General features: G+C 40.7%; 1 protein-coding gene across 2 annotated transcripts in view; it reads right to left on the minus strand.

The window, feature by feature from the left end:
- The window catches only part of cps1 (carbamoyl-phosphate synthase 1, mitochondrial), a 98179-nt gene that overhangs the window by 67480 nt on the left and 6855 nt on the right, over nucleotides 1-23844 (minus strand). The window contains exons 4-21 of one of the 2 annotated variants that reach the window (XM_061723737.1): nucleotides 19378-19467; nucleotides 19234-19290; nucleotides 19062-19154; nucleotides 18854-18943; nucleotides 18402-18530; nucleotides 17528-17634; nucleotides 16000-16141; nucleotides 15686-15763; nucleotides 13442-13540; nucleotides 13142-13237; nucleotides 11084-11273; nucleotides 9834-9991; nucleotides 9541-9669; nucleotides 8377-8521; nucleotides 7903-8113; nucleotides 2216-2414; nucleotides 1943-2119; nucleotides 774-892 (exon numbers count right to left, since the gene is read on the minus strand). In XM_061723737.1, coding sequence (XP_061579721.1) covers nucleotides 774-892; nucleotides 1943-2119; nucleotides 2216-2414; nucleotides 7903-8113; nucleotides 8377-8521; nucleotides 9541-9669; nucleotides 9834-9991; nucleotides 11084-11273; nucleotides 13142-13237; nucleotides 13442-13540; nucleotides 15686-15763; nucleotides 16000-16141; nucleotides 17528-17634; nucleotides 18402-18530; nucleotides 18854-18943; nucleotides 19062-19154; nucleotides 19234-19290; nucleotides 19378-19467 — 2309 coding nt within the window. Of the gene's footprint in view, nucleotides 1-773; nucleotides 893-1942; nucleotides 2120-2215; nucleotides 2415-7902; nucleotides 8114-8376; nucleotides 8522-9540; nucleotides 9670-9833; nucleotides 9992-11083; nucleotides 11274-13141; nucleotides 13238-13441; nucleotides 13541-15685; nucleotides 15764-15999; nucleotides 16142-17527; nucleotides 17635-18401; nucleotides 18531-18853; nucleotides 18944-19061; nucleotides 19155-19233; nucleotides 19291-19336; nucleotides 19468-23844 lie in introns of both variants that reach the window. The other variant, XM_061723738.1, reaches the window with a different exon arrangement.

The raw sequence follows: 23844 nt of genomic DNA on the forward strand, positions 1-23844 counted from the left end.
ATCATTTAAAATGCTAAGTTAGTGCCAGCACCATCTCGTCTGTTTCTGCCATTTCTATGTAAACAGAGGAGATAACCGTGCACAGTCGCGACGCTGCGAAAACTTGGTTTTCCCTGTCCGGGCGACAACCCTGCCGCTGCTCACTCACTAAAAAACGAAGGATTCAGGACAACGACGCCCAGAACAGGCAAGGTTTCTAAAAGTACCCCAAGTAGCACATACTGTATGTTGTAAGACCGTTCACAAGGTCCAGGTAGTTCAAGGTCCAGTAGTCGTATGTTTACCTTGGACAGTGGCAATATATTAATCTTAACAGAAGATTATTCTATAAATGTTATAACCTTCTGGATTTACAAGTTGCATTTGAGTTGTGCGGGCTGCTCTGACAAGGTCTTTGTTCTTTGTCAAGTGCTCAAAGAATCCCTTGTTTCATGGCACCGCACACTCCTCTGCTCAGTTCTTTCAATAAAAGGAATAACTCATTCATTCCTGATTATCATCCCTCTGATTCACAACATCAAATACTAAATTTCACCTTGAAATATTATTTTACCAATAATTTCTTCAAACATGTAACTCCTACATTTATTGTTTCAATTGTACAACTGTGATAGTTTTATCTATTTCTAGAACCTTTGAATGAAACTGAAGACGCCTGGCGGGTGTTTTTCTTTTTACCATCGGATTTTGAAGGATAAACAGAATAAACGTAACTGTTGCTGAATGTTTCCGCTGCTCGTCCAGGGTTGGCATCTCAATCATGAGTGTGTTACCTGTTGAAGTTCCCCAGGTGTTGCTCCAGCAGCGTAATCCTGCGGAGTTTGTGGAGGAACCACTTGTCTATGTGTGTCAGCTTGTGGATCTGGTCAACACTTGTGCCATTATGGAGGGCCTGCAGGGCGAATACACAAAACAGACCCTGTCAACATTCCCTTTAAAACTGATCACTATTAATTCCACGCTTTTGTTAAGTCCTTCATTAAACAACTATCCTGGGTAAAATCCATTGAGTCTCCACCCTCCAAATATTCTTTATACTGTATTTATATTTGATCAATAACGAGCTAAAATGTTTTCAGATGTAAGCTGGAATCTCTGTCAGGTATTACTGAAAAAGACTGAACCCCCCCCAATTAATCTCTAAGGGATAACTTTAAACTTTAAAAAGCATAAGGCGACTGAGAAATGTGCTTACGGTGTTGCTTTTCAGCAAGTGACACAACTAATTAGATGTCTTTCATTACATGTCTTTCCTAATTAGCATATATGTATATCTGAATACCTGCTTATGTAAGTAGGTCTGTGTTTGGAGTTCGCACTGATTTATTTTGTTGCACTTTACCTATAAATAGAAGTGAAAGAGACGGTAAGTAGCTCAGCGTAGAGTGACAGTGAGAGTGCTGATCATCCTGCAGAATTTTTGATAGCCCGGAGATAGGATGAGGATCATTAATCCCTGTAACGCAGTGTCATCATCCCTGATGATCTCACTCCAGACTAAAAGGAAATATATCTTCGCTCCCATGACACCGAGCTCACAGAGTTGAAGGATTTGACAGTGACGCGACCTCGTTCTGCTCTCTCAGCTCGTGACGAAAGCATGTTGAAGCGCCGAACCTTTACATGTTTTTCATTTTGCGACAACTCGAGAAAAATCTCCGCGTTTGAGATCTTGACCCCGAGTACTAGTGATGTCTTACCTTACCTCAAAAATACAGACTAATGTACTGGTAAAGCACTAAAGTGGATACAGCACAAACCTTTTTCAGATCATGAGATTTTGACAGATTTAAAAAGCCACTACATCCTTCTGTGCATCTATCAAGTTAAATCAATGTCTCAAAGACAGGCTCTTATTTTTCACTCACACTATAAAATACCATTCTAAAAGGAGCAAACTGTAGTCAGTATATCTTATTTATCATTGACAGGATTTGTGCACCTTGGCGAGGGAGAACATGCGTGTGCTGGAAGGCACAGCCAGCTCCTGCTTCAGGTCCTGGGTGTCAGCCCAGGCTTTCTTGAGCGGCAGCCGGGGAACAAAGCCATCCACAGATGGATGACACATCCTCAAGGCCTTCTGCACACTCTCTTCAAACGTCCGACCCACTGCCATGACCTGAATGCAGAGGAGGAATAGATACGTCCGTTTAGCGTGGCTGTGTTGACGTGGTAATAAAGGGAGTCAGAAAGGGCTGGTTTGGCTCATCCGCACCTCTCCGACGCTCTTCATGGCGCTGCCTATTTCTCGGGACATGCCCTGGAAGCGGTCCAGATCCCAGCGGGGAATCTTGGTGACGATGTAGTCTAAACTGGGCTCAAAGCAGGCAGTGGTCTTCTCCGAGACCGCGTTCTTGATGTCCGGCAGAGGTATTCCCAGAGCCAGCTTAGCAGCTACAAACGCCAAGGGGTACCTGCGGGAGACGAGGACACGGAGACCGGTGTCAACCAATGGGGGACAACAGTGTGAGAACAATTCAACTTGGTTAACTGGTTTTAGCTGTTGTTGGGCTGAAGGAAGTAAAAAAAAAAAGAAGAACAATCTAAGTCTAAGAGCGAGAGCAAAAAACAAAAAAACATAGGTACATTCTTTAAAGAAATAAAAAGGAATAAATAAAGTGACGGTGAGCTTAGGAACATCAAAAGAAGATCATCACAGAATTCAACCCTATTGGATGTTCGCAGAATCACTTCCTTTTTGAAGAAAAGGCCACTGGCCACATGAACAGAAGTTAAGAATACTCTGGAAGAGGTAGCCGCGTCGTCGTCAAAATCTACAATCAAGAGATGCATTCAAGTTTACGACATGTCGCAAACCACCGGCCATGTTCAAGAACAGGAAACATCTCAAGAAGCTTCCCATCTTCTGGATTCAGGTTCTTTGAGCGATTAAAACTACAATAAACTCCAGTCCCTGCTTGGAGGGGGACTGGAGTGGCCTGAGCTGACCAGATATTAGTACGTTCATTGATTATCTATTATAAATCAAGAAAATCTTGAGCCTAATTCAAGTCTGGACTGGTGAAAGTTACCAACGATCTCCTCGTGGCTCAGACAGGGAACTTGTATGTATAATTGATTCTATAAATCTACAATTTAATGACACTTCCTCCTAAAATTTGATTTTGAAAAATCAGGAGTTGCAGTTACGCCATTTCCATACACCTGTAGTCAGAGCCGTCTGGGAGATTTGCGAGGCCCTGTGCGAAATGGCCGGGGGGGGGCCCTCGCGCGTGAGCGTACGCGAAATTTTTGGGTTTTTCCAAAAACCCAAAATGTTTGGGTTTTTCGGGTCGGATCGGGTGTCTATATGCGCAATTTTAACTCTCCAATTAGCAAAATACTGGATACCTTCCCCTGCCTCATCATCATCTCTTGCCTCGACGCGGGGCCCCACGGCTGCTTGAGACCCGGTCGGATCGGTGATTTTTGTAACAAATTTATCAAACAAGCCTTTCAGAGAGGCATTAAACTCTTCCATTGTCTTTAGTTTTTTTCTTTTTTCATCCCCTGATGGAAACTTCCTGATTCTGTCTCGTTCTCTCGACATTGTGTGACAGTTTGTTCCAACTCCACCCGTCTGGATCAGAGCACCTTGTGTCTGCGCTTGGTCTGACGCAGTTGTGTTGAACAACAGACACGCGCATCATTGCACATATATTTATTGATATGCACAGACTAGTACACATTTAGGTCTGTAATGGAATGGAATGTTAATATTTATAAGGGGGAAAAGGAAAAAAAAAAAAAGGAAAAAAAAAAATTCAAATTTTTTTTTTTTTTCTTTTTTTTCAAAAACGAACCATAGCGCGAGGCCCCGTGCGGTCGCACGGTTCGCACACCCCTTGCGGCAGTCCTGCCTGTAGTTAACTCAAACTTATGGGATGCTGCAATCTAACTGAAGCCGCAGCAGAATTCATCACCCCTGCCGGGAGGAACAGTTTATGGGAGAGCATCCAGACAAACTGAGTAAAAGTTTGCTCCTGTTTAGATTTTGCTCAAAACCTGATTCATGTGCTTGCACGATATATTTGTGTGCACTTAGTTTCCAATTACTCACTCAGAAATGAGGAACGTACATAAAGCCACAGAGTAAAGTGTGTGATGTGTGGAGGAGGTCAGAGCTCAGCATGTTTTGTCCCTTGTGTTGAGGAAGGTGCATCTTGTGAGTAAGCGACCCGCGCCCCACGGGTACAACCAAAGGTTAATACAACCTTTTTGGAATAAAATACGGCGACCTGTCCTGGGGGTAACCCTGCCTTTCGCCCGTAATGAGCTGGGACAGGTTCCAGCAGACCCCTGCGACCCTGTGGGATTAAGTGAGTAAAGCAAACGGATGGATGAACATGAATTTTTGGTGTTTCTTAATGAAATAGCCTGCACAGACTGGAACACCGCAATGGAAAGAATCAAGCAAGCAAGCAGAACAAGGAAGACCAAGGACAACTCAGAAACAAGGTTCTTTCTGGAGATATTTGTTCAAAAAATCTTTTGGTCATCAAAATGTTGTTGTTTTTCATCAGTAGGGTGTGGAAAATTGATCCAAACTGAATGAATGCTGGTCAGGTCTCAATATAGATTTTCTTTCCCAGGAAAACCAGTTTAAGTCTTCCAGAGAAATTAAACTGAGGTTCACCCACATTCATTATTGTCATTCATGCGATAATCTCTTCACGGTGGGATTACTGTAATGCTCTTTTTACGCGGCAGAATATAAAGATCCCTGAATCGGCTGCAGTCTGTTCAAAAAGCAGCTGTACGGCTTTTATCCAGCTCCAGGAAGACAGACCACATCGCTCCGATTTTAAAAACTTTCCACTGGATTCCAGTCGGGTTTAGGATCCGTTTTAAAACCCTTATTTTAACACTCAAAAGCTGGCAGTGGTATGGCCCCCCCAGTATATCTCTCAGGTCATCTGAGCAGAGATTGCTGGAGGTGCCTTGTTTTCTTCTTCAAACACGCGGCCGTTCTGTTAGGGGTGGTGTCACAGAGACTCTGGAGCTCTCCACCACCTCTTCCTCGTTTTATAGCCTCAGAGGACACTTTGGGGGAAAAAAACAACAGTTGAAAACATTTTTATTCAAACAGGCTTTTGAGTGATGTTTTGTGTTGTTTTACACCTCAGAAAAAAATGTTCCTGAGCACTTCAGGTCATACTTTGCCACTAACTCTCGATATCATTCCTACTCAACTCGGCAGGCCCTAGCCCTACATCCGCCTAAATGTCTGGAATCAAGAAGCCAATTTTTGTTTAGATTTAGAGGTGTCAAAGTCTGGAATAGTTGGTACCATATTGTAAACAATTGTAGGTCCCTATCCATTTTCAAAAGTCACTCAAGAGAGCATTTAATTCAACAATGTAATCAAGAAAGCTCTTGCTTTTCCCACTGTTAATGTTCTTTTGCACTTCATATTCTGTGTTGCCATTTGTTCAGCATAATACTCATATTTTCATGATCATGTCTACAGTAATTTTTTTTATTTTTTTTTATTATTATTTTATTTTCATTCATGTTCTACATGCAATTTTTATGATATATGATTTATTTTTATTTTTATGATTTTGTATCCTCATAACTATTTTGTTAAATGTTATTAGGAGGGGGCTCCTCATAAGCCTACTGGCTTGCTCGCTCCTCCCTGCACAGTTTCTTTTAACTGCACTTATTTGTGTAATGTTATTTTTTTATGTTATGTGCTAAATAAAACTAAACTAAACACCATTGCTTTTTTTTTTTTTTCAATCATGGTTTTATCGTGAAGCACTCTGTGACTGGTGTCTGTGAAATGTGCTCTACAAATAAATGTTTCTATCAAAGAGATTCTGACCATGGTGTTTAATTGATAGGAGCCCCTATTAACATATGTATCAAACCTTTAGATTCAAGCTCAGACCCGCATAAGAATTTCCTCCCAAAGCGTCCTGCAAGCCCGGACAAGAATTTTAATTCCAAGTAAAGTGCCACAGGGGTGAATACTTTCACAATACATCATCAACGTATGTTGTTTTCTGGTTCTGAGGTGTTCTTTGCACTGTCACACTGTGTATTTACAGTCACCGGCCACTTTATTAGGTACACCTTGCTAGTAGCGGGTTGGACCGCCTTTTGCCTTCAGAACTGCCTTAATCCTTCGTGTCATAGATTGAACAAGGTACTGGAAACATTCCTCAGAGTTTGGTCCATATTGACATGATAGCCTCACGCAGTTGCTGCAGATTTGTCGGCTGCACATCCACGATGCCAATCTCCTGTTCCACCACATCCCAAAGCTGCTCTATTGGATTGAGATCTGGTGACTGTGGAGGCTGTTTGAGTAGTGAACTCATTGTCATGTTCAAGAAACCAGTCTGAGATGATTCTTTATGACATGGTGCGTTATCCTGCTGGAAGTATCCATCAGAAGATGGTACACTGTGATCATAAAGGGATGGACATGGTCAGCAACAGTACTCAGGTAGGCTGTGGCTTTGACACGATGCTCAGTTGGTACTAATGGCCCAAAGTGTGCCAGGAAAATCTCCCCCACACCATCACACCATCACCACCAGCCTGAACCATTGATGCAAGGCAGGATGGATCCATGTTTTTATGTTGGTGACACCAAATTCTGACCCTACCTTCCGAATGTCGCAGCAGAAATCGACTCATCAGACCAGGCAACGTTTTTCCAATCTACTGTTGTCCAGTTTTGGTGAGCCTGTGTGAATTGTAGACTCAGTTTCCTGTTCTTAGCTGCCAGGAGTGGCACCTGGTGTGGTCGTCTGCTGCTGTAGCCGGTCCGCCTCAAGGTTCGATGCGTCGTGTGTTCAGAGATGCTTTTCTTCATACCTCAGTTGTAACGAATGGTTATTTGAGTTACTGTTGCCTTTCTATCAGCTCCAACCAGTCTGGCCATTCTCCTCTGAACTCTGGCATAAACAAGGCATTTACGCCCACAGAACTGCCGCAAAGGGGTTTTTTCTCTTTTTAGGACCATTCTCTGTAAACCCTAGAGATGGTTGTGCGTGAAAATCCCAGTCGATCAGCAGTTTCTGAAATACTCAGACCAGCCCGTCTGGCACCAACAACCATGCCATGTTCAAAGTTACTTAAATCACCTTTCTTCCGCATTTTGATGCTCCGTTTGAACTGCAGCAGATCCTCTTGACCAGGGGTCGGCAACCCGCGGCTCTAGAGCCACATGCGGCTCTTTAGCGCCGCCCTAGTGGCTCCCTGGAGCTTTTTCAAAAATGTTTGACCTTTTTTTTCCTTTTTTTATATATTCTTCTTTTTTTTCCTTTTTTTCCTCTTTTTTTCTTCCCTTTTCCTTTCCTTTTTAATCTCGACATTTTGACTTTTTTCTCGAAATTTTGACTTTTTTCACAAAATTTTTACTATTTCCTAGACATTTTGACTTTTTTCTCAACATTGACTTTTTTCTCAAGATTTTGACTTTTTTCTTGACATTTCAACTTTTTTCTCGAAGTGCATAATGAAAAAAAAAATCTTCCCCCAGTTATAACTAATATAGATACATACAGCATGTGTTGCCTTCATTCTAAGGCTTATACAAGACTTTTCATTTTTCGCGGCTCCAGACATATTAGTATTTTGTGTTTTTGGTCCAATATGGCTCTTTCAACATTTTGGGTTGCCGACCCCTGGTCTTGACCATGTCTACATGCCGAAAGGCATTGAGTTGCTTCCATGTGATTGGCTGATTAGAAATGTGTGTTAACAAGCACTTGGACAGGTGAACCTAATAAAGTGGCTGGTGAGTGTATACACAGTGTGAAGATGGCTTTTTCTCCCTCCTCTTTACCAGTGTCATCCTTTCTCAGCTAATTACACCAGTGTACCCACGTCATATGTTGTCTTCTGTCTGTATCTATCTATATCTATCTATCTACATACTCTTACCCGGTCGCTTTAGACGCCAGAGCTGAGCTCCTTGAAAGCCTGGCATTGACCTCAATGATGCAGTACTCCAGGGAGGATGGGTGCAGGGCGTACTGAATGTTGCATTCGCCCACGATCCCGAGGTGACGCACCACCTTGATAGCAGTCTCGCGCAGCATGTGGTACTCCTCGTTGGACAGCGTCTGACTCGGTGCTACTACGATAGAGTCACCTGTAGAACAAGGAAAGCACACGAGCCACGCCAGGTTAACAAAAACATGCTTATCCATGTCATTTGATGGTACGATATAAACGTAACCTAAACACTCCAGTTTGCAGTTCAAATATCAAGTTTTCATTGCTTTTCTGTATTTGTTGAGAAAAGACAACACAAAGAAAAGAAACTAGAGCCGCCAGCAAAACGCCGTGCCAGGCTTCATCGTCAATGGTGGGAACAAAAGCAGCCGCCCCAAAGTTAGAGAGTCAGTCAGTCACCTGTGTGAATGCCCAGCGGGTCAAAGTTCTCCATGTTGCAGACGGTAACACAGTTATCAGCCACGTCCCGCACAACCTCATACTCCACCTCCTTCCAGCCCAGTAAAGACTTTTCCACCAGGATCTGACTGCTCATGGCCAGAGCCTGCAATAAACGCACAACACATCCACATTAATGCAATATTCATCGCAGGAGCTCAACAACGTCCCTGCTGCCCTCCACCAGGAATCTTTTATGGACGTTTAAAGATTCACAGTTGCATGTTCATTTATGAAGTAGTTATTACTGCCAGTGCAGAGTTCTCACGTCTGTTTATGTGCAATACGGAAACAAGGCCGTTGTTTCCATTGCAGGGAGGAATTATGTAACATTCTCATTATTATGGTGGTTTTACATTAACAACATCCAAAGTAGACTCCTAAAGAAAATTTACCACTTAAAAAAGGGGTATAAAAAGGTCGGCTATTATACTGTACAAGACTAGCAATAATACTTTGTTTAAATCATTGAGAGCCGAAATGTTTTGTTGAGTTAAATGAAATTGAATAACTTGTTTGAAGGACAATTTGTACTGCCAAATATTCCATGATTAAAAAAAAAAAGAAAAACATCTCTTTGTGATAGCAGACAAGGATCAACAGGGTTAAAGGAAAGGTTGCATTGGATTTTTCATAAATGTTTGTCCTTTGACAGAAACTTAGCGAGATGAGCAGCTGCAGAGCATAAGAGGCATCTGCCATTGAACTATTCAAACAAAGCAAGCAGTATAAAAACAGTTTATAAAGGAAAGGTAAGGCACATAAAAGATATGCAGCAATCTATACAAACCTGCCCCGTCTGTGAGCAGATATTACAACCAATTGAGCCGTTAGACATAATGTTGGAAAGAGGGAAAAGCACAAAAAAAGAAAGTTGCCTAGCAACTGCAAAGGATTCCTTTATTGGCAAGAGACCAAAGTTGTTTGAACATCCTGAGTTTGTTTTAGGTATGCAAGTAAATTCTGAAAAAGTCTCTAAGGCTACAATGATTGAGTTTATGGCTGTGACTAATTCATATGAATGATTCATAATGAATATCAATTATCGAGTAAATGAAATGAATGTAGATGAAAAGGTCTCAGCAATGCCTCGCCGATGCCCGGTTGTTTGTGTTTTAGTCTGACCTTCTGGGCAGTTTCCTCCAGCCTGTCTTTGTCCGCACACAGACCAGATCCCAGACCTCCAAGGGCGTAAGCAGACCGCAGCATCACCGGGTAGCCTATCCGCTCTGCAGCTTGCAGCGCATCAGACACCTGGAACAAGCACATCCGCTGCACAACACGCTTCTGACCTTCATTACATAACCTATTACTAATAAATCTGGAGGGAGAATTAACTTCTTTGAATACAAAAAATAAGTTGCAAAAGTGGCTAAAACTATGTTCTGGTTTTTACTCGACTGGATGTGGACTCTTACCGACTCCACAGCGAAACTGGGTGCAATCTTCTCATTGATCTCCATCAGTTTGTCAGCAAAGAGCTGCCTGTCCTCTGTGGCCATGATGGACTCCACCGGCGTTCCCAGGACTTTTACCCCGTACTGCTCCAAGACCCCACTGTGGAATAATTCGACTCCTGAGAGCAAATGCGAGTAAGTAACATTATTGTTGTAATGCATTCATCCGGGATGCAAATGTTTTCCATATTTTCTGACACAGCCAACTAGGAATGGGCGATATTTTACCGTTCACGATAAACCGTCAAAAAAATTCCCCACGGTAAGAATTTGTCATCTCGGGGTAAAAATGATAAATTCACGTTGATGACGTTTTTGTGTAAAGCTGATTTAAGGAAGGAAGGAAGGAAGGAAGGAAGGAAGGAAGGAAGGAAGGAAGGAAGGAAATGAGCCAGAAAGAAAGAAAGAAAGAAATGAGCCAGAAAGAAAGAAAGAAAGAAAGAAAGAAAGAAAGGAGCCAGAAAGAAAGAAAGAAAGAAAGAAAGAAAGAAAGAAATGAGCCAGAAAGAAAGAAAGAAAGAAAGAAATGAGCCAGAAAGAAAGAAAGAAAGAAAGAAAGAAATGAGCCAGAAAGAAAGAAAGAAATGAGCCAGAAAGAAAGAAAGAAATGAGCCAGAAAGAAAGAAAGAAATGAGCCAGAAAGAAAGAAAGAAATGAGCCAGAAAGAAAGAAAGAAATGAGCCAGAAAGAAAGAAAGAAAGAAAGAAAGAAAGAAAGAAAGAAAGAAATGAGCCAGAAAGAAAGAAAGAAAGAAAGAAAGAAAGAAAGAAAGAAAGAAAGAAAGAAAGAAAGAAAGAAAGAAAGAAAGAAAGAAAGAAATGAGCCAGAAAGAAAGAAAGAAAGAAAGAAAGAAAGAAAGAAAGAAAGAAAGAAAGAAAGAAAGAAAGAAAGAAAGAAAGAAAGAAAGAAAGAAAGAAAGAAAGAAAGAAAGAAAGAAAGAAAGAAAGAAAGAAAGAAAGAAAGAAAGAAAGAAAGAAAGAAAGAAAGAAAAATTCAATTTAATTGGTGTAGTTTTTTTAGTATTCTTTTAGAGCAGTGTTTTGGGGGCTCCAAAGACTGAATGTGGTGATTTATAGTTAAAAAGATGGAGTCGAATTGGTATTTTTTTATCGTCATTTTTATCGTTATCGGAATAAATGCCAGAAATGATCGTGATACATTTTTTAGTCCATACCGCCCATCCCTACAGCCAACCACTCTGCACATCTCACCACAGTTGAGGGCTGTCTGTCCACCCATGGAGAGGAGGATGCCGTCCGGGCGCTCCACTTTGATGACTTCAGTGACAAACTGCGGAGTTACGGGCAGAAAGTAGACCTGGTCTGCCTGCTTGGAGCCCACTTCATTGGTCTGAACCGAAGCGATGTTTGGGTTCATGAGCACGGTCTTCAGGTTCTCCTCCTGCATGTCCAACAGAGTCACATTTAATGATGCAAAAGAAAACACAGATTTACTCTTACAAAAGAGTAAATCAATCACAAAGGTTCCACAAACTTGAAAGCATCACAGGAGAGAGGGGATCATTTTGATCCAATATCTGTATTGAGGGCTGTGCTGGGATGTTTCACTGACCACGTATCAAAATGTCAGCAGGGATCAGAAACTCTGTTCAAATTCAAAGCTTTAAATCCTCCCGTTAGTTATTCTGTTCAGATGGAGCATTGTTGTTTTTAGCTGGTTGGAATTTTTTAATGCTTTTGAACTTTTATTGCAAAAGTTTCATTTGAAAACATCAAACGACATCAAAAACATTTCTTTGATATCATAATCCTTACCAGTCATTGGAACGTATATATATGCACGTTCCGATGACTGATAAGGATTGATTATATATATATATATATATATATATATATATATATATATATATATATATATATACATACACACACACATATTATATATATATATATATATATATATATATATATATATATATATATATATATATATATATATATATATATATATATATATATATACACACACACACACACACACACACACACATACATACATATTATATATATATATATATATATATATATATATATATAAATAAATAAATATAAATTAGGGGTGTCAAATTAGCGCTTTAATTGCGATTAATTAATTACAGGCTGGTTTAGCGCTTAATCTATTTTTTAATCTCTAATTTAACTTTTTTCTGTTTGCGAGTTGCCTTTACGCTGGTAGGCTCCCGTTGTTTTTTGTTGTTATATATATCAATCTTTTGATCTGCCACAATAAGGTGATGAATTCAAAGGAAAACACCTCAAGTTGAGGGCTTTTCTCATCAATTTTTAGGTGCAATTAAAAAAGCAATTCATTAGATTAATTAATTACAGATCTTAATTAATTATTCGCTCAAAAAAAATGTAATCGTTTGACCGCACTAGTAATATATATATATATATATATATATATATATATATATATATATATATTTATGGAAAGGAAGTAAAAAAAAAAAAAAAAAAAAAAAAAAAAAAAAGAGGTTCAGTGCATTGTTATTTTATTTCAAAAGCATGTATTTCTGTCAGTAATTGATTTCAGGGTCGTTAAAAACATATTTTTGAATAATGATCCATATGTTTTGACTTGTTGCAGTGGTGACCGAGCACTGCCCCCCCCCCCGCCCCCGGGCTTTTGCCAAATGTCCCAGCTGCATCTGTGCAGAAATGCATTAATAATACCTGCAGCAAAAACACATGGCAACCATACTGTCCGCACGGCAGATTATTCAAACTTCTTTGAGAGTAAATAGTGTTCATTTAAGACTTCCATAAAAGTAACTTCTAAATGAAGCTTTACTAGGATGTTTTTCTCCAGTGAATCTGCCGTTTAGTGGTGAATTAAATACTAACCAGTACTGACAGAAGCATTAAAGGGAGGATGTGTGGTATTTACACAGAGGAAAGCGCGGCCACAGACGAGTGTGGACTCTGTAAAAATTATTACGATCATCTAGTTATCAGAGAGTTCAACCTGGTACTTTAGTTTGATGTTGAAGCTCGCTGGACATTTTTATGTCCAGTGGGCCAAATGAATAAGAAGAGAAGAAAGACTCATCATGAATCACAGAATATTAAAGTCTTCTAAAAAGCCTGTGATCACTGTAACAAGAGTAAGAAAGTCTTGCTCTGTGAAAATACAGTCATGTATTTATATTGATGCTGGTCGGTCACACTTGGAAAAAATCCAACTTCAGTATAATTGATTCCAACTAGCTTCAGTTCTGACCAGAGAAAATCAGCAAACTCTCTCACCTTCATGGCCTTGATGGCCTGAGATCCAGAGTAGTCAAACTCTCCAGCCTGACCGATGGACAGACCTCCAGACCCGAGTACCAGCACCTTTGACACCTGCGTCAGCACAAAGTCGGTAGTCAATGAACACAGCAATGATAGCATTTACACGAAACTGAAGTGCAGCTGTGTAAAAGTGAGCTTCATTTTCATTAAGCATAAAAAAAACGTCTAAACAGTCACATGGAGATCTGTAAGAATATTAATTACTGAGGCTATCCTGTCTTCTGTCAGTGTCATTACTGTTCAGCATGGCTGTACCTTGGCTCTGGGAGGGATGCTGGGCTTTGTGGGCATGACCGACACGATGCTGGCTTCCTTCCCTTTCTTGATCAGGGATATGAATGTATCAAAGAGAAACTGCAGAAACAAAGAAAATCAAAACTCTCACATCCGTTTGACTGTAGCACAAAAGATTTTAGAAAGGTAAAAGCTTTGTTATGGTCTGGTTGCTTGATTGCTTGCTGCAGGACTTTGTGGTGACTGAGACGAAGCAGGCGTTGGAATGAGTCCTTGTTGTGTGCTGCCTCCACACGGCCGAGCTGCAGCTCACATCCGGGTCAGTCCAGACGTCAGAATGACGTAATAGCCATATGTCAAGTCCAAAGGAAGTTTTATTCACAGTAGAGTCCTACTTTACTTTTTTCCCCCACATAATACGCTACGTATTTTTATACAGTCTAAGAATTCTGCAGAATTTTGTTATAATAAGCATTTACATCCTATAATTATGGCCAACATATAAATCTAATGCATATATGATGGAATATTTTTCTGTTTGCATGTTCAGTCATGTTTAAAGGTTGGTATTTTTTTTGGCTTGACATTGTATAATCAAGTTTTGTTCATCTGCAGTTGTTTTTACCTCATTTTGAGTCCTGATGAGGACTAGATTGAGTTTTCTCTTTCATTGGCTGATTCATTCAGGCTTTTGAGTTGAGATAAAGGGGCCCTAATGTTTGAACGGGTGAGTCTTGTCTGAGATATACCCAACACTTAGTGGCTCCACAGAAGTGCCATGCAGAGTTAGAAGCTGTTTAGCTGAGTTGTCCAAATACTTGGGAGGGCAGGAATTTAGCATGTTGTAATACTTTACAGAGTAAGATTGCATCACTCGATCATGCTGAAAGGACTTAAACATATGGAACCGGAAAAAAAATACATTATGTTGGTTTTAAATGCATTTTTTTGTTGGATGAAAAGAACATTTAAACAGTAGAAGCTATACACAAGCAAAGTGGTGGACACTTTCAGAGAAGAAGGTGACGATAATAACTGCAATGATGATTCGAGCTTGCAAGATCAATGTTCCTCTTTGAGCAGTTTCTGATGATATCTCTGTGATAATAAGAGCTGGACCTGCAGACAGAACACTGCCAAAGAATAGTCTGACACGGCGGACTGGGATTCAAGATATAAATTGAACCAGGTCACTCAGGAGCTCCCCCATCCCTCCCTGAAAGACATCTGCAGATCATGCTGGCGCAGCGAGGTCTGCAGAGTTAGCAGAGAGAATACCGTATTTTGGGGGTTATAAGGCGCATGATAAAATGACGTCTAATTATATTAAAGGGGACCTATTATGAAAAACATGTTTTTTTTTCTTGCTTTAACATAATAAAGTGGTCTCCCCTCAGCCTGCCGACTCAGAGAAGGAGGAAAGCAACCAAATTCTGCAGTGTCTGTACAGCCGCCCGGATGATCCATCCAGTGTGATGTGGCTTCTACGAGCCGTTCAGATTCTGCTCCCTTTCGTTACGCAACGACGGGAGCGATTTACAGAGGTTGGCCTCCGATGCGTGAAACCACACCCATAACTAACTCTGCCGGCCGGAGCTTCCGCCATTTTTTTCGTAGCGGTGTATCGCGTCATTCAGGCAGCCAATCAGCACAGAGCCTCATTATCATAGCCTCCCCGCCCACTCAGAATCCCTCATAAATAATGAGGTTAGAGACTGGGATGATAAAGACATGGTTTAGAGGCTGAATTTCTAGTTTATTTAGCAAAAACAATCAAAAGTTTGTTTTTAAGACATTCAAGGCCTGTTTAAAATAGGTATTAGATGCCATAATAGGTCCCCTTTAAGTTAACATTGATTAGATGTTGGATGATGGTTACTTGCAGTGCTACATAATTAGTTATCTACCATTGCAACCTGTATCCAACCAAGGACCAACTTTAATGTGTCAGCTGGGAATGGCCCGACAATCAATCAAACGGAGCGGCTTCGTCCCTACTAAAGCCAATTCCTTTCTTACAAAGTACGTTCTGTCAGAAAGCGTCTTAGACCAGCCCCTGCCGGAAATACACCGGTGTTCATTTATCTAATTGGAAACTTCTGTTATCGGAACGTAGCTTTAATTTTCAACGCTATCATCCGCACAAGTGCTACTTCACCAGAATATGTTAACTTTTACCTCAGTTGCATCCTGTGAATACACCTTTAATTAGTGGCAGTATAGTATTCAGATACTTTATGCAGCACCATCAAAGTCTTTAATTACCTCTGTGTCGGTGGGACCGCCTTTAGCCTCTGGATGGAACTGGGCCGTGAAAACAGGCTTACTGTTGTGCATGATGCCCTGGAAATTATGCATATTATATATAAGGACATAAAAAAACTGAAAGCAGTGAGTCTTTCCAAGGTGTTGTTGTCTAAAGAGATCTGTAGGTTCCTTCTATTTGCTTGACTAATGTTACTTTTGAAAAAAAGCTGTTTTTTATGGTTTTAAAATCAAAGACAGAAGAAAACTACAGGACTGTCATATTGAAACAGAATGAATGTGCAAAATAAAATAAAAAAAAATGTAAAATGAACCTCATTTGTGCCGTCATTGGCGTTGACGAAGAGTGGACTCCAGCCTGGGGGCAGCGACTCGCTGTCAATGCCGTAACCGTGGTTCTGGGCCGTGATGAAGGCCTCGCCTGTCATCACATTCAGCACAGGTTGGTTCTGGCCCCTGGGGAACCACAGCCATGCATTAAAAAGTAAGCTTTTTGTCTTTTCCTTTTTGATAATATATTCCTCAGGGGAGATTACATCCTGAAATCTATAAAAATAGATAATGTCTTCGCAGGATAGAGAAGCATATCAAAGGATACGTATTATGACCTTTTCTCAAAAGTTAGCACAATTTCCTGAGGTTTTAATTAAATGTCAGTGACCTGCTTTAGTCAAAATACCACATAGATGAAGCACAAAAGCTTTGGGGGACTGGATTGAGCCACTTGATTTACTCCACCTCCTAAAACCAGCTGCTATGATTATAGTTCAGGTGATAGTTCATGTGGCCTCTTCTAGTGACTTCAAACACCCAAAACATAGCACATCCCATTTAAACCATCTGTACTTTCCTTCACGGAGATGTCTTGGGGCCAGTCCCAATACACCCCCTAGCCCTACTTTTTAGCCCTACCCCTAAATTTTGCGCGTTCCCTTGAGGGTAGTGGTGTCCCAATTCCTCTTTGCATGTAGGGGTAGTGGGCATAACGAGGGGTAGGGGGTATTAATCTAGCCCTTGAGCGCGAGGGATTTCAGATGCTGACTCGCCGTCCGAGGGCTAGAGAAAATTTCCCAGAATGCTTTACGTCATCATTTGCAGACTGAATCAAACAAAAAAACATGGCGGACATTTCTCATTTTTAGTGAATAAAATCAATATTTTGAGTTAGTTTCTGCATAAAAATGCGTTTTGATTACATTTCTAGCGAGAAATATATATTTTACTTTCATAATATTCACTCAGTGAATGTACATAATCACTTGCTTGCTTGTTGTTGCAAAGTTTTTTCAGATCTCGCCAGAATAAAGGCTGATTTATGGTTCCGCGTTACACCAACGCAGTGCCTACGCCGTACCCTACGCCGTACCCTACGCCGTACCCTACGCCGTACCCTATGCGTCGATTTAACGCAGAACCTGCTGCTGCTCCCGGCTCTTCTCATCCCCGAAAACATCGGAGCAAATTTCTTAACAGGCGTTATTTGGATAAACTGAGCCCAGGTTGGGGATCTTAACGGTTACTTATATATTATAATAATATTAAAACTTAATAAAGTGGCATATTAACAGCGCTACAGCGGAAATTAAAACAGCTTTTAGCTCTCGGCTTCCTGATATGGTGTGACGTATGTGCAAACGTAACTACACAGTCGCTTACGTACCCAAACGTAAACCACGCAGTGACGTAGCAAGTGGTGTCCCAATCCCTAGGGAAGATTACAAAGCCCTACCCCTTGTGGCTTCATTTTGAGGGTGAAGTGGTAGTGGGTGAGGGCTAGTGGTAGCAAGTAGGGTGAACATTGGGATTGGCCCTTGGTCTACGCTTGGATATTGAGGAGTTCACCTGTTGCCCATAGGCAGCTTGTAGGACGTTGCTCCTGCAGCCAGAGCGGTGATCTGGTTGCCCATGCAGATCCCAAACACCGGCTGTGGACAGTCGCTCTCCAGCACCTTCACACAACACAAGTATTTAACCAATCGATGTTAGAAAAACTAAATACAACACTTTTGAACAGGCATTTCTCCTGAAGAGACTATTTTTTTGAAGAATTCAGTTGAACCATCAGCCAAAATCCCTAATAGTTGAGGGAAAAAGCCACCTTTCCTGACTTTTTGGGTGTTTTTTTTCACAAATTTTAATTTTATGAATTTAGATTCAATTTCAATCAATTGAACGTTACTGAAGTACAATGAACTGGACTCAACTGGAATGCATCAACATGCTTTTTGGGGGGGGGGGGGGTTTCTGTGAGGATTGCCTTTGTTGTGAATTGGCGTTGTAAAAATAAAGTGAACTGACTTTGTCAAACGGCACAAAGGAACTTTTGACATATTTAGCTCAGGGAGCGTGAAGATTTACTTGTTTGGTTTCTTGTTGGTCACTCTCTTGTTTTCTCTTCTGTCATCACTTTTTAATTTTTTTTTTTCTTTCTTTTTACTTCTGCTTTGACGTTTTTACCATTGTCATTAATGTGTGACTTACTGCCGTAAAGACAGTTACATACACTATATCACAAAAGATGGCTGAGACAGGAGTCAAGTTACTCTGCAAACCGAAAGTAAGTTAGCTGACCGTTCCGAAAACTTGTAAAATATTCCTTCAGATGAAATTAAAATTGAAATAATTTTTTAATTCGTGCTGATTTTCAAGTGAGATGGTCAAATATGATATATTGCAATAAAAAGGTGAAAGATGTAATTTCCTTGGAACCTCATACCTTGCGCACGTTGTGGACGAGTGTCTCAGCCAGCGATGGATCTCCAGGTCCATTTGATAAGAACAGGCCGTCGTACTCTAAACTCAGCAGATCCTGGTCCCACGGCACTAGGTGGACCTCCGCACCGCGCTGCAGCGACGACACACACAGAACATCATCACCCCAGCAGTGCACACAAGCATCTTTACTTCAGAAGACATCACCAAACACAAAAAGTCATCATTAGAGCTGGGACTCCTACAGAGATGCTGCATTATGATCAGCCAAAGCCCCAAATTTTCACTCACCATGCAGTATCTAATCCCTGATTCTCAACTAACACTAAAATTGATTTTCTCTGCTTGACTGGTGCAAAAGCAGAGCAACACAGTTTGTCTCCAGCTGTGTAGTTTAGGTAGGATGCAGACTCAATAAAGAGCCTGTTTTGTGACTCCAACAGCATGCACTCTCACCTTGACCAGGAGCCGAATGATATTATGTTTAATCCCGCAGTCAACAGCCACCACTTTGAATGGGTTGCCTTTTCCAAAAACTCTGATTTCCTGGTTAAAAAAGTAGTGAAACAGCAAATAGAGGTTATACTCTTTTAGTAGACGGGACTCTTTCTGAGTCCAATTTTATTTATCATGATGTGAAATATGAATATCTTGCAGCTGTTACCTTGGTTGAAACCTCTGCTACAAGGTTTTTCTGGTTGGGGTCACATATCTCTATATGCTGACCATCAAATTCAATCTTTCCCAAAATCGTACCCTGAGGAGAAACATAAAGATATCAGCTTGTGGTCAACTGATCCGTTTCAAGATGCAGCAGAGCAGAACTTTGCAAGAACCTTGTCCCTGATGATCTTGGTCAGCATTCTAGTGTCAATCCCAAACAGTGCGGGAACCTTTAAAGGAAAGCGAAATGATCATTTACAGAAGAGTCCCATTCACCTCTGACATCACACCAGGTCCTGGGTAATCTGAAATCAAACCTTCTCCTCTTGTAGCCATTGACTCAAAGACTTGACAGAGTTCCAGTGGCTGTACTCGTGGCTGTAGTCTTGAACTAGAAGACCAGAAACCTAACAGGAGCAGAAAAACACAGTGTAAACCTTCAAAAACAACGTTCCATTCAAGAAACATTCAAGTCCAATAACAAAGCCCATTAAATCCAATTCTGAAAGCGTGACTTCAAATATACGGGGCTGTATTTAACAGTAATTTATTAATAAATTAAATCAGGAATTTAGGTGAATATATTCAGGTGATCACTGGGATTTAAAGGCGGACTATGTTAGGTATTCCTCCAAGGCTCGCGCTAAAGTAACCTAAGAATAATATATATATATATATATATATATATATATATATATATATATATATGGCAGTGTTTTTGTGGAACTGGCATTAGCAGCTATAAACTCTAAATAAATTAACGGGCCCTCACGCTCAAAACCAAATCCAATGACACCATCCACGAGTCACGAGAAACCATTCAAAAGTTATGGCAGAAAGCTTTTTGGCGTCTAGAAATGGCATAAATTGCGCCAAAATTACACGATTAATTCAAAATGGCCAACTTCCTGTTCGGTTTCGGCCTGGGTGCCAGGAGACTTTTCTTTAAGTTGGAACATGATACAGGTGTGTACCAATTTTCGTGCATGTACGTCAAACCGTATTGTGGGGCTTGAGGCACAAAGTTTTCTAGGGGGCGCTGTTGAGCCATTAGGCCACACCCATTAATGCAAACCATGAAATATCAAATTTTTCGCCAGGCCTGGCTTGCTTGCAAAATTTGGTGACTTTTGGGGCACGTTTAGGGGGGCAAAAAGGCCCTCCTTTCGTCAGAAAAAAATTATAATAATAATTAAAGCTGCAAGCAGCGATGAACGGGCCCTCGCATGTGCAATTTGCACCAATTAAGGTCAAGGACTCAAAACTAAGTCCGATGACACCACCCACGACTCTTTATGTCAAACCATTCAAAAGTTATGGCCGAAAATAGGAACTATGAAATATCAACTAATCAGAAGAAAAGGCGGGGCTAATTTGCACCAATGAAGGTCAAGTACTCAAAACCGAGTTTGATGACACCACCCACAGCTCTCTATGTCAAACCATTCAAAAGTTATAACCGAAAATAGGGACAACCAATCAGAACAAGAGGCGGGGCTAATTCAGGCCAATGAAGGTCAAGGACCAAATACAGAGTCCGATGACACCACCCACGACTCTCTATGTCAAACCATTCAAAGATTATGGCAGAGAAAAGTTTTCTAGGGGGCACTGTTAAGCGATCTTGCCACGGCCATTAATGCAAACCATGAAATATCAAATTTATCACCAGGCCTGCCTTGCGTGCAAAATTTGGTGACTTTTGGGGAACTATCAAATATGGACCAATCAGATGAAGGGGGTGCGCACTTTTTGGCGTCTAGCGTTGCCACAGTAACGCTTTTGAAAGAGAAAAGTAATGCGCGTCGTCGCAGGATGGAGACGCACATTTTGATGTATAACACACCTGGGTGCACGTTACGGTTCGGGCTCTGAAGCGGCTGAAGAAATGGCATAAATTTCGCCAAAATTGCACGATTAATTCAAAATGGCCGACTTCCTGTTCGGTTTCAGCCATGGCACCGAGAGACTTTTCTTTAAGTTGTGACATGATACAGGTGTGTACCGATTTCCGTGCATGTACGTCAAACCGTATTGTGGGGCTTGAGGCACAAAGTTTTCTAGGGGGCGCCGTTGAGCCACTTTGCCACGCCCATTAATGCAAACCATTAAATATCAAATTTTTCGCCAGGCCTGGCTTGCGTGCAAAATTTGGTGACTTTTTGGGCACGTTTAGGGGGGCAAAAAGGCCCTCCTTTCGTCAGAAGAAAGAAAGAAGAATAAAGAAAGAAAAAATTCCTACAGATACAATAGGGCCTTCGCACTGTCCACTTTCCATCTGTTTCCATTCCTCTCATTTTGGCTCTTTTTTCCTCAAAATCCTGTACTTTGACGGGGTCATTGCAGCTCCCCGATTCAGTTGTAGATTTGCTGGTGCGCTTGGCATCATCATCCTTTTGCATGACCAAACGTTTAGTTGTTGAACACCAGGTTACGCATTTTATTCTGGGATACTTTACTATACAGAGGAGTTCATGGTTGATTCACTACGAGGTGCCGTGTTCCGAGCCCAAATCATCACTCCTTTACAACTCGGCTTACAGTTTGGATGTTTTGCAGTCATTCTGAGCGTTGCAGGGTTTGAACTTGTGAACTTTTCCATTTATGAATAATCTTCACAAATTGGATAAATAATGAATGCTACATTTTTGCTGACCTTGTACTTTCCAGACTGATGAGTGGCAACAATTATTTCTCTAAAATAATTTATAAGATTATTTCTGTGGAAATATGTGCCAAAAGTCAAGTAGGGGATTCCACGCTCTGACCCAGAACAGTTTCTGTCATATTCAGAGAATCCCACCATCCACTAGCTGCCTATCTCATGGGCACCGTGTGGGAAAAACTGGTCTTCATACCAGCTTGGCTCCATATAGCAGCCCGCCCTCTGAACTATAATAAACATTACTCCAGCCAATCACTGAGAGGGGGCGGGTTTGTGCTCATGTTGGTGCACGTGAAGTGGGGGATGGAAGGAGAGGCTTGAGAAACTTTATGATGGTACTTTTCTTTTCATCAGCCAGGGAGGGCCATTGAAGGGCTACCTCTCTGCTTTCTGTTAACGTTTTGTTCAAGAGACATGCTCTCATCAAGATATGACTTACCCTACCTTTAAAAAAATCCCTACTTCAGATCCACAAACTGATTCAAGTTATGTTTTTTATAGAAGTGCTGGTACTTGATGATCATTTTATGAACTGGATTTGATCAGCAGCACTTGGTTGCAAAGATGATTTGACTTGATGCCTGTAAAAGCCCTGACAGGATCCCAGGGTGGGAAAACAACCTATCAGTGACACCACCACCAACCAACCTCAGATACCAAACATCTGACCCAATGACTCAAGACATACATTAAAAAGAAGAAGAAGAAAGTAGAACCTGTAATATTCAAAGCATGTTATTTAGATTTTGGTGCACAGATTACAAAGCAAGCAAGTGTGTAACCACCGCTGCACTTCTCTCCCACCTTGCACCAGAAACCACCAACATTATATATATATATATATATATATATATATATATATATATATATATATATATATATATATATATATATATATATATATATATATATCTTGAAAGTACGACAACCACTTCTTAATAGGAAGCTTATGTGGGGTTAGCCATCTCTGTGCAGTTTCTCATAGGCCTGTTTGATAAACCAAAAATGTACCGTTACGGACTTTCACTGCGATGACCGACATACATTTTCCTATGTCGATAAATTCTGTGTTTTGATTAAAAAAAGAAAAATAAACTGTCTGTTTTGATTGTGTGTGCTGATAGGCTATTGTCATTTAGGCGGTATACAACGTGTGTGTCTCTAATCACGTGACTCCATGCGTCTGAACGAGAAGGGAAACCCAAGAAAATGGCTGATGGTTCAAACAAAGAAGCGGCTGACATACCTGCTGACGAAATAACAAGGCTTTCAAGTTCTCAAGTTTGGTTTATCGTGCATTTATAGTTATCGAAGTAAAAATGCCCAAATTATCATGATATTGATTTATGGTCATATCGCCCAGCCCTAGTTTCTCATTACATTCAATCTGTAAGTCATCATTTAGCAACAATAAGCTTGGTTGTAAAGGAATATCAAAATCAAAATCAAAGTTACCTCCCTTCAGAAAGACTGAGACTTCCTCACAGTCCCATACCATACATTTAAAACCATACGTTTAAACATTATGGCATAAATTACAATCCAAGGTAGTTGTTCGTTTGGCATGAAACCTATCAATTGGTGTCCAACCCATTGATCAGTTCTATGACAGAATTTGAACTGAATCAATTGGTGATTTGGGTTTTTTGATCCATTGAAACATTATCCCACATTGCTTCTCAGTCTAAAGAATCTACTACTAAATCCCTTTTAGTCTGTATTTGGATTGTAGAGTTGTTTACCTCTGAGAGCCATTGATATTAAAAAGTGATAAATCCTTTATTTGGGGAGATGAATAGCTTTTTAATAATTGGGTGCATTTGCATATTTGACATCCGTGGCACTCCGTAAGTACGTAACGCTGACCGCAATTGAAGATAAAGAATAAAAGAGGATTTGGGAATATCAAAAGGTTTACATAGTTCTTGAAAACTCATAAGTCCATTTGAGCCATATACAGTATGTCCCCCAGTGCATGAAAACCACCACAAGCTCATGACTGATATTGAGGTAAAACCATGATTATTCCAGAGAGGAGTGTGAGATTGGGCTCTAATGTCACATTTAGCCTGTTTTTCTACTATTCTGAAATTTTTAATTGTACAACTTATTATAGGAC

Source organism: Cololabis saira, chromosome 6 (assembly GCF_033807715.1).
Source record: "Cololabis saira isolate AMF1-May2022 chromosome 6, fColSai1.1, whole genome shotgun sequence".
NCBI classification, from domain to species: Eukaryota; Metazoa; Chordata; class Actinopteri; order Beloniformes; family Belonidae; genus Cololabis; species Cololabis saira.